Raw genomic sequence first — 13,834 nt, forward strand, 5'->3', positions numbered from 1 at the left:
AGATAGCTCAGTCTATGATCAATATTATCAGCTGCTTGCCAATATGATCAGTTGATTTCTTTAGGGTGTATAGAGGGAATACGAGTTTTCCGAATTAATTGAATCATTGCTCATCATAGCCAACTGAGAAAAATAAATGCAAATATTGACCACAGAAAATGAAAATGTATATGTTCAAATGCTAATTGGCTCTGTAGAAGTCTGCTGCCTGGAAATGCTTGTAATCTGCATATAAAGCCAATAAATTTATGAAGTTACAAAAGGGAGTCAAAATAGACTTTTGAGACTTTAAAGTCAGATTTGAAAAACTGTTTTTCATAAATAAACGGCTGTGTCATTGTTTAAGAAAGCATAAAGTAATTTAAGTTTATGATTTTATCCTGCCTTTGTTACTCAGGCAAACTTTCCAGTGACTCCCATGTGGGTAATGCTTAAAGGGAAGGCCAAGGGACTAGTCCAAAACTTGACAGGTGTTTAGGAATAACTGTCTGTGCCTCAGCATCCAGGGTTTCCCAGGCAGAAGTGTGAGCGTGGCCAGGAGGACACAGGCACAGCACACGTCTGTGGCTCCAGGCATCCTTCAGAGCTGTACAGTGCTGAAACCCCGATCATCCCCTGCCACAGTAAAAGAGGGCAAGCCGGACAGCAAAAGCCTGAATAGCTATCTATATAACAGGGCTTTTGGAAGGGATGCCAGAACCACCTGCAGTGCAAGAACAAGTACCAGAGACACATATGGAGGCCAAACACACATCAGATTTAACAGAGAACTCTGTAGCCATTTTAAATTAAACTTGACACTTAGAACCTGTGCCAAAATGTTTGTGATGCTTCTTCTCTCTGTGCCTACATGCTTTGTAGCCTTAGAGGAAAGTGAGCACTGCTCCTACTCATCCTAGCAGGGCTTGGCAGGCACTGGGCTGTCAACATCTCCAGCATCCAGGCTCCACTTTATACACTGCTTGCTGCCCTTTCTCTAAACCGTATTTTTAACTAATTATTTCCTTTGATACCTGAAACACTGCACATTGCCTTCAGGTTTGACATCAGGGCCTGAGGTTACTTTCTCTTCCATAAACAGCTTTAAATGGGTAGTTATCATATAAATAATTGCATCTGAATAATCCTTTAGAATTTCAATTTTTCTTTCTGTAGCAAGTGTCTTCCAAGCTGTTGATGTCTTCTCTGCAAGGCTAGAAACATTTACATAAGTTAAAATTATTTGTCATAAGCAAAGCATATCACACTCACTTTCAAAAGAAATATTTATGAAGGTACCATTAATCCAGAAAATCCTACAAAACTCTTTGAATGGATTATTATCACATAAATAATCACACCTGAACAAAAGCCAGTTGTATATACTCTTCTGCATTCATGCAAGGCAAAAGGAGACAGACAGATAACAAGTATACCACCAGATAACCGTGAGGAAAATAAAATGTATAATAATTGCACAAGTTGAAAATTCTTTGTATTTTGCTATGCAGACATCTTCTTTCCAAACACAGAAATCCTTTTTTTTTAATGGATTTTAAAATGTGTCATATACAATGCTGAATAAACTGTTATTGCAATTTATCATTAGAGCGAGCTTCAAAGTATTGTGATGAAACTGGAAACTGGTTCCGCCATCCTGAGAGCAACCGAACGTGGTCCAACTATACCCTGTGCAACTCTTTCACTTCTGAAAAATTAAAGGTATGCTATTAAAATGACAGTGATTGTTTGGGAATGGCTTTGGGCTTTGCTAGCAGAAAGACACGTGAGAGAGGTCAGAGCAGTCCTCATCTTTCAGCTTTATTTGTTGCACATGAATTTAATAGCATTGTCCTTGTGGTTTTAGTTTATTGAAATTATTTGATGAGTGCTCAAACCTGCATATAAGTTTGCTGTGGGGTGGATAATTCAGTAGCAATTCATTTGACAAGTTTTTCAGTGTTTTTCAAATGCATTTTTTAATTCCTATGATTTTCCCTGATTGTCCAGCAGTTATAAAATAATCCTTTAAAATTTCGATTTCACTTTCTCTGACAAGTATCTTCCAACAGTTTATGTCTTCTCTGGAGGGCTAGAAATACTAATGTAAATTAAAATTATTTTTCTTAAGCAAAGAATATCGCCCTGTATGCACTCCTTTTGAAAAGAAATTTTTATGAAGGTACCGTTAATCCAGGAAATCCTACAAGCCTGAATGCATTTAACTTTTAACAGTTCAGCTGAAGTCATTGAGACTTTGTACAATAATAAATTAAGCATTTGCATCAATATTTCCAAAATCAAGTTGCTAAGCTGAAGGAGAACTAAATATAAAAGCACAAAAAGAAACAAAGAGAGAGAAATCTGAGAAAAGCTTTGAAAAAAATGAAATTGGGACGATCATGAAAATAAACATATTTCTCAAATGTGAGTGGAGCTCCAGGAAAATCTGATTACAGATTTGTGACAGAATAATTTGTGACTGTTTGGAATTGTGGAAGGAAAAGAGTCAAAAAGTTATTTGATTTGGAGTTTGTGTTGGAGGATCTTCTTTAATGCAGCCAAAAACCAGTATGTGGTTATATTTAGTAATGATCCAGCTCAAAGGGCCTTGGAAAAGGCTACTGCACTAGGCTGGAGGTGAATTCTAAAAGTTTTTGCAGCATGAGGAGCTATCATGGTAAAATGGGGCTCACCTATATGACAAAGAAAGAATAATAGTAACAGTCTGAGCTCACAAAGCCGTTAAATGGAAGTGCCATAAAAATTTTTCCAGATGTTGGCCCATGTAGAGAGGCAAAAAATGTAGTTCTGTTACCTATTATCCATGCCTTCCAGAAGAACAATTTTGAACATCCTTCAAGCAAATTGCAGATAGAACACAAAGGAAAATTTTTCATGTGTCGAGATTCTTCTGAAAGAAAAAGCAATGGAAAATGCAGAAAGAATCTTTCTTTACATAAATGCCAAGTTAAATTATGACCTTTAATCCCAGTCTTCAAAACCAGGAGTGTGCTTCATTTTTAGGCTACTTCCATTACATGTGGGTAATATAATTAAGTAGGAGGTATTCATATTAGAGAGTTCTCTTTCCTCATATGAATAATTTTAGGGAGACAAAAAAGAACCATTAAGCGTTTCTTTTAGACTTTTTTTAAACCCAGGACGACAAAATCTGTATAAACCAAAAACTTGGTGAGTCAGCATGTTGTAAGTCCTGTATGTCAGAAGGGACATGACAGATCGACAATTCAAGGAGTGCAGAAATAATAAAATAGTTGATTATTTGTTTGAAGTTAACTGGGAATGCCAACATGCTACACTTTTGAAACTGACTTACAGCCAGTTCTTAAAAATGCAGTGACAGACCATATGCTTTGTTAGCTGACAGTTCAGTCCATTCTAACCTGTCTTCATTGCTACATTTGGAAAGGTTTTTTGAGCAGTTGGCATAGTAGGTTTACATGGAATAATTAAAAATGCCACTGCTGACTCCCAGATACGCAGTCGTATGCTGAAAGTATGTAGATTGATTAACTAGGAGTCCTCCAGGGTTGACATAGATTTGCATCCAGGTATCTGAAAGCCTTTCCTACTTCTCGTTGTTTCAGGCTTAGGGTTGTATGCAGGTTAGGTGCCAAAACAATGTATTTTTGAAAAATTCATCTATAAATTAAATTCAATTATATCAATCTAATATCATATAACCCCACAGCAACCACTTAGTATGGAGTGGAAGAAATGTCACGTGCATGCAGATAGAAACCTCTCCCACTAGTCTGTATTCAGAAAGTTGTCTTCACTCTGGTGTGCCTGCTCTGGGGTTGCTGGTACACTCAGAACAAGCACTGGCACTCGCTAGTGATGTAGTAGTTAGTCTTTTTGAAGGAGACCTAGGGTATTTGCAGTTAATATGCAGAGATTTCCATACCTTGTTAAGTTATATTTACACTCAGATCATGTCTGTTCTATGTGGTCAGGATGGTGTAAATGAGACTTTGTTTAAATTGGAATTGGCCCACCACCACCTGTATTAATGAAAGAAGGAGCTGATTTCAAACTTGTAAAATGACTGAAGAGCAAACTAGATAAGCAGATGTGCACCTTTGCTAAGAGGAATGGATTTGTTTTGGAATTTTGTTCATATTTATTTTCACATGAAAGTTTAAAATTACTTGGAAACACCAAAAAATGTGACTGGCAAAAGTTAGGGCTACAAAGGCAATTCATATAATTATGAAAAAAAGAAAATAACTCATGCATAGTAAAAGAAAAATTAATGAAGTAAAGCTGAAAAGAAAAGAAACACAACAGAGGAACTGAGACCTCCTATCTAAGTCTTTGTTTTTTTTTAAGACAGGCTTATACCACATTAGTGCTTTCAGAAAAGACAGTGTTGAAAGGCTGGCATGCCATTTAACCTCCTGCAGCCTTCTGACAACTGGGTGATGCTTAAGAGCTTGGCTTAGACCACAACATGACATTTAAATACTGCAGCATTCTGAAGCCCAGGTGCTGTCCTACAATTTTGTTTCACTATTGGCATAAAAATATGGATAGATGTATCTTAGATTTCACTGATACTAGTCAAAGTGAAAGCCTGTTAGTGCATCCTGGCTTCACAACAGTGTAAGACCATCTAGCTGCCCAATAGCAAGGTTCACACCAGTGTGAACCAGAATTTGGCTCAGGGTGTGCTGTTCCTCTGTGGTAGGAGTTGAGGATAACCTTTATCTCATCTGCTGCTTTCATGACTCTGTGAGCCTTAATCATAAACCCCTCTTGACTTCTCTCCAAAGGGGAGAATCCTGGCCTTTGGACATGCTTTTTGTAACACAGCTGCTCTACCTTAGTTATTTTAGTTACCTTCTTTGCACCTTCCCTAGCTCTGCCATGTCCATGAGGTGGGGAGACATGAAACACACATGCATTTAAGATGTGCAGTGTAAATTTTAAACAGAGGCACAATGATGTTCTACCCTCAGTGCCTTTCCTAATCACGTCCCACATTTTGTCGACTTTTTGGCGGTCATTATGCGGTAAGCCAATGACTCGGAGAACTGGCAGGATGCCTCCAAGCTCTCCTTTCCTGAGTTCAGTGTTGTGTAAGCAGGGTTTAGATGGTTTGTCCCTAGCTTTATGACCCCACTTTTTCTGTATTAAAGCTCATATGGCATCTTCTTGTCCCCTCAGTTATCTAAGGTCCTTCTGGAGTCCCTCACTATTATCTGGAAGACCTTAGTATCACCTGGAAACTTAAGAGATTTCCTGCATCAGGTGACTGATGAGTATGTTGAACAAAAAGCCAGCCCCACCATGAGTCCTGAGGGCACTTAACCACTGACTCATCTCCAAAAGTGGCCATTACGCTTTTGCTCTCTCTTGCTTAAGGTGTTCTAAAACCATAAAATCTTTCTACCAATCCTCCAGCAACCTGTTTTCTTCAATACTTTTTTTTCATGGAAGCTTGTCATAGGCTTTTTGAAAATCTGAGTGTTATGTCTGCTGTGCTTTCCTAGAGTTTGGAAAGTTAGGGATGCATAGTGTGAGCAGGGATCTTGCCAGTTACTTCAGTGCAGCAGAAATGGATCAACTCATGTAAGAAACACTTATCTCATCTTTCGACCATGAGTTGTGTTGTTTAATAGATTGCTGATGTTAAAAGTATATCGAAAAAGAACCTTTGAAAGAAAAGAAATAAAAAATGGGAGGTTGATTCATAAGTTCTTCTTTAATGAAGAAAAAACCTGGCTGCCTGCAAATTGTTCATGTTTGCCTTTTCTTTTTGTTACATTGCAGATGGCGTTCATACTTTATTATATGGCAATCGTTGGCCATGCTTTGTCTATAATATCGCTGTTGATTTCCTTGGCAATTTTCTTCTATTTCAAGTAAGTGTTTCTTACAGACACTCTCTCTTCTTTCCCTGAAGGATCTCAAGTGGTAATGAAAGAAAAGCTTGGAAGATGACATGGCTCTTATGAGTGCCTTTTTCTGTAATCCTGGTGAAAAGGTTTCAGCACAGGGTCCTGTCACCAATGGGACATCTCCCAGTGGTGTGTAGCCAAGATCATGCTGTTATATTTGTCAAGACTGGTGTAAAAGCATGACCCAAAGGGAAATGGTGTAACTGGGAGTGTGGTAAAGCCCTTTATTTACCAGTTGCCTGTTGTTCCTCTAAGGGCACATCCGGCTCCTGGCAGGTGCAGTGACTGGACAGAACAGTGGCTTGGAGCTCCCAGCTCCTGAAGAACAGGAATACCTTTATCTGATGCTGAAGATTGAGCTATTGACTTGAGTAGGTGCTTACCAGACCCAGCACTAAGAGTGAATCTGACACTAATATGTAGTCTGTCATCATCATTAAAAGGAAAAATAGTAATGTGCTCTACTTTAAAGAAGACTAAACTGATACTTGAAAGCATTGCAGCTACCATATGGCAACTTAACTAGAGCATTTAAATCTTGTCCTTTCGTGAACCTGTCTTTATGCTATGTGTTATAATGTGTCTGCAGTGAAGTAGCAGATGGAGCTCAGATTTGCCATCAAACGTAGTCACAGCTTCAGTCACAATCAGTATTGAAGGTCTGTCTGGGAACAGCCTTCACTTTTCAGCTCAGGGAAATGGCTAAATGCTAGAAGACATCAAAGGCACTGGGGAAAATATTAAATAAACAATATTCATGGCTCTTCAAGGCCAGGTTGGACGAGGCCTTGGGTGATGTGGTTTAGGGCGGGGTGTCCCTGCCCATGGCAGGGGGGTTGGAGCTCGATGATCTTGGGGTCCTTTCCAACCCTGACTATTCTATGATTCTATGATTCTATGAATAGACAAGATCCTGAGCTGTTGTACATCCAGAGCTATGAACACTTGCATAAGTTATGTTTTCCTAGCTCTTATGCAATCTTTTTAAGGTATTTAATTTTTCTAACATTACTATAAACTACAAATTTACCGGACTGATAGCACACTCAGAAATCAGAGTTGTAACGTACATGCACAGATAGTTTGATGAAACAGAATGATGCATCCAGTATAATGACCCAAATGGGATGTTGTCTTACAGGTTTCAGCAAATGTGCATCAGTTACTTGCAATCATATAGCCAAATCATCAGTTCATGATCAGAGATAGGGAAATGTGCACCATCAGTAGAGTGTATCTGGAGATAACGGCAAGGTAATCTAAAAGGCCAGATAACTTTACCTGGATAAAGTTTTCCAAGGATACAAAGGAGTATTCCTCACACTGCACACTGGGAAACAAGAGTAAAATAAGAAACAATTACAACTGTTTCTGAATAAATAATACACACAGTTGTATCCAGACAGACTTTTATTGCCAAAAAACATATGTCAGTCAAGTATGCACAAACCCCCTAAACTCTTCAGAGAATGCAGTGTTCTTTGACCCATCAAGAATGCAAGGAAAAGGAAAAAAACAAAACAAACAAAAAAAACCCACCAAAAAAAAAAAAACCCACACCCCCAATCTTTTTTTTTTTCATTATCTTCTTTACAGAGTGTAAGAAATAATAGTAACTTAAGTCCTTACTGGCGTCATTGTAAGAATATACTGTTTCAAGATTGTAATTTAGCCTGCAAGAAATTATTTCAAGCTAAAATTATTCCAGAACACAAATAGGCCTGTGTGACAAACTGGGTTGTGAGATATCATCAACTTCATTATCTGAGTTTCTGAGATGTCATTTTTTCAACCACAAGTACACATTTGAAGATCTATAGAATCCATCAGCACATAGCAAGCATGAAATTCCATCTTACACGTGCATAGTAATTGAACAGATTTGGGGATTGAAAGAATCCCTTCCTGAAGAGCCATCTCTAGTGCACAAGGGATGGTTGCCTTGCTCTAAAAATCTTTAGTGAAAGGTGCTCCACAAAATTCTAGATATTTGATGCCAGTGCTTAAATTCTAGTCTCAGAGTCTCTGTCTTATTTAATCTAAATCTTACATGAGGCACCTTAGCCTGTTTCTGGCCGCAGTTTTGATCTATATGTACTACATATCCATGGATATGTCCAGGTTGTATGCCTTCTAATAGTAATTTTCTCAGTAACAGTATGTGAAGCTTCTTCCTAGTTACTTCATTTGCTGTTGATCCCTGGAAAGGTACACCATGGATGAGGGTGTCTGTATAGGCTGGAAAAGGGTATGCTTAGTAAATTGAGAGGCCGGAAGAAGCTGGCATAAATCTTAAAGCCATACAATTTGATGTCTATGCCTCAAGTGCCAGACAGGAAGGGTAGTAAAAGAACAAGCCCCCAGCATCACCACCATTAAGAGCAAGTCTAGGAAACATAGGAAAATGAAACAATTGGACTTTGTGTAGACTAAAAGAGTCTGTAGGATTACAAATTCAAAATAGGTGGATCCAAAATATAGGTTGTGAATTCTGCTACTTTCCAGAGGCAGTTTGATGAGTGACTGTGGTAACATGGAGTAATCAGACACAGAGATATCTAGAAACTCTACCCAATGAACTGATGAATTCCTTTCCCATCTAATTCTAAAAAGCACAAAACCATAGCCGAAGTAATACTTTAAGAAACCTGAGAAGAGCACAGTTTAATTTGATTTCAAGTCCTATACCTAGGCTTCAGAGTTCTTTGGGACAGTAAAGAAGGATCTAGTTAAATTAGCTACCCAAAATGGAGCAGGAAGGTGATTCTTTGCCGTGAGCAAGGCAGGTTCAGGATGTCTGACTCACTGTTAGCTCTGAGTCACAGACAATACACAACCCTGACCAGTCCCAGGCCACACTGGTAGACTCATCTTTGCAGCAGCTTTCCAGACAGTAACACACCTCCTCCTCCTGTCTTTCCTCCTCCGCTTCTCCTTCTCCTTCCATGACTAATCCATGACACAAAGGTTATAGGAAGAAGCAGAGAAAACAATTAAAGCAAAGTGCTGCAAAATGGGAGGACAAAAATGAAACCAAACTACGATCATAAGAAAATGAGAATAAAGTTGTAGGGGAGCAGGGTTCATGTTGCCTTCATTGTGTTTCTATCATCTGGCTATGACAGTAGTAGATTATTTGACCTTCAATAGAAGGCAAGTTGTCAATCAGACAGGCAATCAGCAAGAGATGCTCTGGGGACTCTATAATACCCTCTGATTGTAGAGGCAGCAGCAAACAGCTTGCAGAGGTTGCTGTTTCCCACATGTAAGTCTTTCCTGGCAGAGATTTATTTTCCTTTCAGTTTTGGGTATCAAGATTCGTAATGATCTGGCACCACAGATGTTGCAGTACTTTTGGAAGGGAATTCTGAATCAGTAGTGATGAGCATCACTAAGCAATACTAACTCATAACAGGAGACAGAGTATTCATTAACCATCAGATTATTGCAGTATTTTTATAATTGCAGACAGAGACCCCACTATCTTATATGATATAACACAAAAGGAAAAAGGGACTCCTAGCTCAAAATCACTTCTAATTAAATTATTAAAACAAAGACATTTGTTTAAAGACAGGTGGGCAGTACAATAAGTCTAGATTTGCAAGAATAATATATGGTTGTGTTCTGAATGCACCTGCAATCTAATTGTTGCCAAGGCTTTTAAAGCTGAAGAAGGATAATATGGGGAAAGATAATTTGTAGAAGTTCATTGGGAGTTTTCGCCCAGGGGTAAGAGAGAGAAAGGTAGAAAACATGAAAATAGTTTGAAAACTGAACAAGTGTGTAGGAGATGGAAAATAACTGTCAGGGAGTAAAAATGGGTATTCGCAGTAATTGGTATTCATGAGTGAGAACAAATGATAGATTCACGGTGCAGATCTATGAAGAAAATAATGCTAAAATCTCCTTGGAAGTCAAAACATCCCAGATGGAATAGGGAACTGGAGATAGGAACTCAAAAGTAAGGCTGACTCTGTGAGTAGATAGGAGAACCCATCTCTGTCAAAGGAAATGTAGGAGACATAGAATAAATGTGAAACACAAGGGAATCACAAGAAACACAGGAGGCTCTGAAACTCTGAGATACAATGGATAGAAGCTCAGTGACACAAAAAACTCATAAGATGTAGGCACGGATAACTGGCTTAGTGATGCCTTCTTGCATTATGATTAATGCCACAGAGTAGGGAGCATACAGAAAGATGGGGGAAAGATGAAAAGGAGCCTGTAAAAATACCATGAAGGAATTATTAGGACATCAGGAAGAGGGACAGGAAGAGGGCTACGACAGGTCAGAGAAGGAGAAGATGCAGATTTTCAAAACCAGACTAGAGGGTGAATCAAGGGGTTTGGTTTTGCTAAAATGTTCTCTCAGTGCAGACTGAATCAGGCAAGTCCTGATGCCACTGTGCTGGCAAACACTGAAGGTCAAATTAAAAACTGAGGGTATGGAAATATATGCTTAATGATCCAGATGGGTCTTTAGCATGAAAGCTGGAGTCAAGAAATAAAGGTGGGGAATACTGAGAGGAAAGGAGGAGAGCAATGCAGGAGTAAAAGTGAGGGAGGAAGGCAGGCAGGGAAAGGAGCTTGGACAGTGGACAAAGGCAACATGCAGTGAAGAACAGTCAAATTTAATAGAGGAGTAAGACTGTCAAAAGTCAAGTGGAGCAGTGACAGGAATGGGAGTGGAAGCACATGTACCTGGCAGAGATTATCACAAAATACAGTCTCTCTGTACCAGTAGTCCTGTAGAGAGGAAGCTGGAGAGACAAGGGTCTGCATTTCTGTGGCCAGGAGCTGAAAAGACTGCTCTAAGTAAAAGGCAAATTTTAATTTGTTTGGAACAGGCTTGATACCACACCAGTCTTGTTTCCATATCTGGTGCTCAACAGTTGCCTTTAACGGATGCTAAAGGAGCAATACAAAATCAGTATAGGGATGATCTCATTCCTAACCCACTAGCATCTCATGGATGTCCTGAACCAAATAAGGTGCATTGGTAAATAAGAAGGTGAATAAAAGTGATGAGCATTACAGGATGATGATGATCATAACCAGAAAGGTGACCTCCAGCTAAAGGAAGAATTCCATCCAATGACTCAGAAAATAGGTGTAAGGAAAAGAAAGAATAAGTGGCAGCTGACCAAGGAGCTAAAGAAATTGAAAACAAATAAATAAACAAGCAAAATAATTAAAGAGTTCAGTTGATTAGATTAGCTCTCTGTTTTGAAAGAAAGTGCATTCTGCACTGACCTCCACTTGCAGAGCATCAAGAAGTCACTGACTGTGCTCCCTTCCAGACGGCAAAAGACTCCTAGTGCTGAGATGCAAGCTTACTTTAGCAAGACAGCAACACTTGCTCTTATTTTTTTTAGCTACTGTTTTTGCCTGCTTGCTTTCAGTGATCACTGAATACAGACATCACAGCATTATCTAACAACTCCATGATTGCCTTTTTGTAATCACCTCCTGCCAGCCCCAGGCTGTGCTCTGGGGCATGGAGCACCGTGGAGGCAGTTTTCTCTGCATCAGGGGTAGCCAATGAGGTGGCATGAAGATTTGGGCATGAATTAGAAAGGGGAGATGGTTCAGATCTGAAACTGCAGTCATGACTTGGTTTCAGAAGAATCCTGTGAGCTTCTCTTGTGGAATTCTGCTACCTACAAGTAGCAGAAATCCTACCATCCCCAAAGTCGGTATTCAGGAAAGATTGCTGCTCCTTTTGAGCAGCAAAACAATCTCTTCTGATTTGGGAGCTTAGCTGGAGTTAGAAAAATGCAGGATATCAATCCAAATCCCCCTGTAATTTAAGGAGATTCCTGCCCAAAGTTCCCATCCAGTCATGCCACTAATTCTGAAAGTAGCAAATAATTTTGATCTGAATATTTGAGAAATTGAGTCTCCAGGGAACAGTTACTTATAAAGCAGTATTCCTAATGTTCATTACTTGTATCATGCGCATCTAATAATTCTCAGGGTTCCGCTTCACCACACAATATCTAGATTACCATGAAATAAAGGCATCAAGGGCTGAGAATGTAGCTGGATGGCTTTCTACAACATGGTCTAAAAAGCATGTGGTGCTAAACAGGTGTAAAAACAAAACAGAAAAATTGACAGAGGTTATGGCTGCGATGCAAGGCATGTGTTTTCCAATTACGCCTTGCCAGAAGGCATTCTTGAGACACTGTTGCCAGAAAGAGCTTGTTAAAGTGACATCAGAAGAAAAATACTAATTTACAACGTGTGCTACATATTTTTCAGGAGCCTCAGCTGTCAAAGGATAACACTGCATAAGAATCTGTTTTCTTCTTATGTGCTGAACTCCGTGTTTACAATTGCCCACCTCATTGCTGTTGTGCCTAACCCAGGCCTTGTAAAAAGGGATCCTGTAAGTACTGCATGACTCCTCTCCATCTTAAGACCCCGGTGAAATGACTACAGCCACAACAAAACCAAGCATTCCTATTCACCGGTTAATGATAGCCATCTGGTAAAGCACACATGGAGGGTGCAGATTCTGAGAATTTCACTCAGCCTTGCTCAGATCTTTCACCAAGCAATAAAAATCTTTGAATCAGGTACAAGAAGGAGAAGCCTCAGACATGCTCCTACTAGCCCATCCGTTCAAACATGTGTGAGATCCCTGCTGCTCTCGGCACTATCTACCTGATATTTCCCAACAAAGCCCCTGAAGGGGCAGATAACCTTGGCAGCCCCCAGTCCTTTCTCACAAGCACACATGGTGGGAAGAAGCAGGAATGGGGAGAGATACCACTTTTTTTAAAAAATACCCTCCAAAAGATCAGTTTGATGCATTTATTTTTTCTTCTTTGGGTGGGATTAAATTAAAGCAATAGCATGCCTCACTGCTCTTAGGTAGTGACAGAAGTTGTACCAGCTGCGCAGCTGATAAATATGTATTGTAGATCTTGGCCATCCAGCTCTAGTCTCTAACAGTCTCTAACAGAGCAGTGGTGGTGTGCTCACTGACTTTACTGCAGCCCCAGCTGATGTGAAACTAATGCGAGGCTGGGAATCTCTCAAGTTATGTCACAACACCAATCAGCTTGACTTCCAATAAGATCGTTCAATTATGCTTCAGCCATTTATCCACTTTTAATTTTGTGGAAGTGATTAAACATTAGCACCTGGTATAATCTGATCATGTGTGTCTCAGGCATGCTGGTTAAGTAAGCTGGTTGAAGATTGCTGGTTAAGTAAGCTAATTAAAGTAAGAAATATATGGGCTAAAGAAAACATCATCAGTCCCAGGGACCATCTGGAGATTAAAAAAAAAAAAAAAAAAGAAGAGCAGAAGAATAATTTAAAAAACACACATTTTTTTCTCCTTCCCACATGGCTTCATATGCACATAGCCTGTGCAAGAGATGCAATGAAAATACACTTGATATTTGAAGATAAAAATCTGGCAGATGATATCAGGCACCTAAATTGAAGTAAGATCCTTACCTCAGGGTTAAGAATGATACTTCCTGACAGCAGAAGTAAATTATCTGAAGTGCTTTAAAGTAAAAGTTGAGGCTGTGGTGAGGACTCTTATGCCCTAAGATTTCATTTTAAAACTGTATCTAGTGCCTTTGGGCTGGATCTTTATTTGGATCTTTATTATTTTGTTTCGAATATCTTGACCCCAGTGAATTCAATGACAAAGCTCTCAGAGGGTTCGGTAGGTACTGGCACACTGGACAGGTACTGGCACACTGAGCATCACCTAATGAAAACCCTGACCTCCATTGCAGCGGCAATGGATAGTATAGAAATGACATAAGTGATTACTTTTGGAGACTGTGGAGTCCCAGGACAGTGTGGAGCTTCACATACATGATCAGCTTTCAGATCTCCAGTGGGAATATGAAGAGCACCTGTAAGTGCTCAGTACAGTCAAGGAAATGGCCCAA

The 13,834-nt window shown here is 39.5% G+C and overlaps 1 protein-coding gene across 3 annotated transcripts in view; it reads left to right on the forward strand.

Moving 5' to 3' along the window:
* The window catches only part of CALCR (calcitonin receptor), a 169,035-nt gene that overhangs the window by 121,238 nt on the left and 33,963 nt on the right, over nt 1–13,834 (forward strand). For all 3 annotated transcript variants that reach the window (XM_061350087.1, XM_061350088.1, XM_061350089.1), the window contains 3 exons: nt 1,589–1,701; nt 5,779–5,870; nt 12,177–12,303. In XM_061350087.1, the coding sequence (XP_061206071.1) occupies nt 1,589–1,701; nt 5,779–5,870; nt 12,177–12,303 (332 nt within the window). The remainder of the gene's footprint in view (nt 1–1,588; nt 1,702–5,778; nt 5,871–12,176; nt 12,304–13,834) is intronic.

The sequence above is a fragment of the Neopsephotus bourkii genome, unplaced genomic scaffold (genome assembly GCF_033783945.1).
Source record: "Neopsephotus bourkii isolate Nb327-2 ecotype Australia unplaced genomic scaffold, CSIRO-AGI_Nbou_v1 NB_479, whole genome shotgun sequence".
NCBI lineage: Eukaryota > Metazoa > Chordata > Aves > Psittaciformes > Psittacidae > Neopsephotus > Neopsephotus bourkii.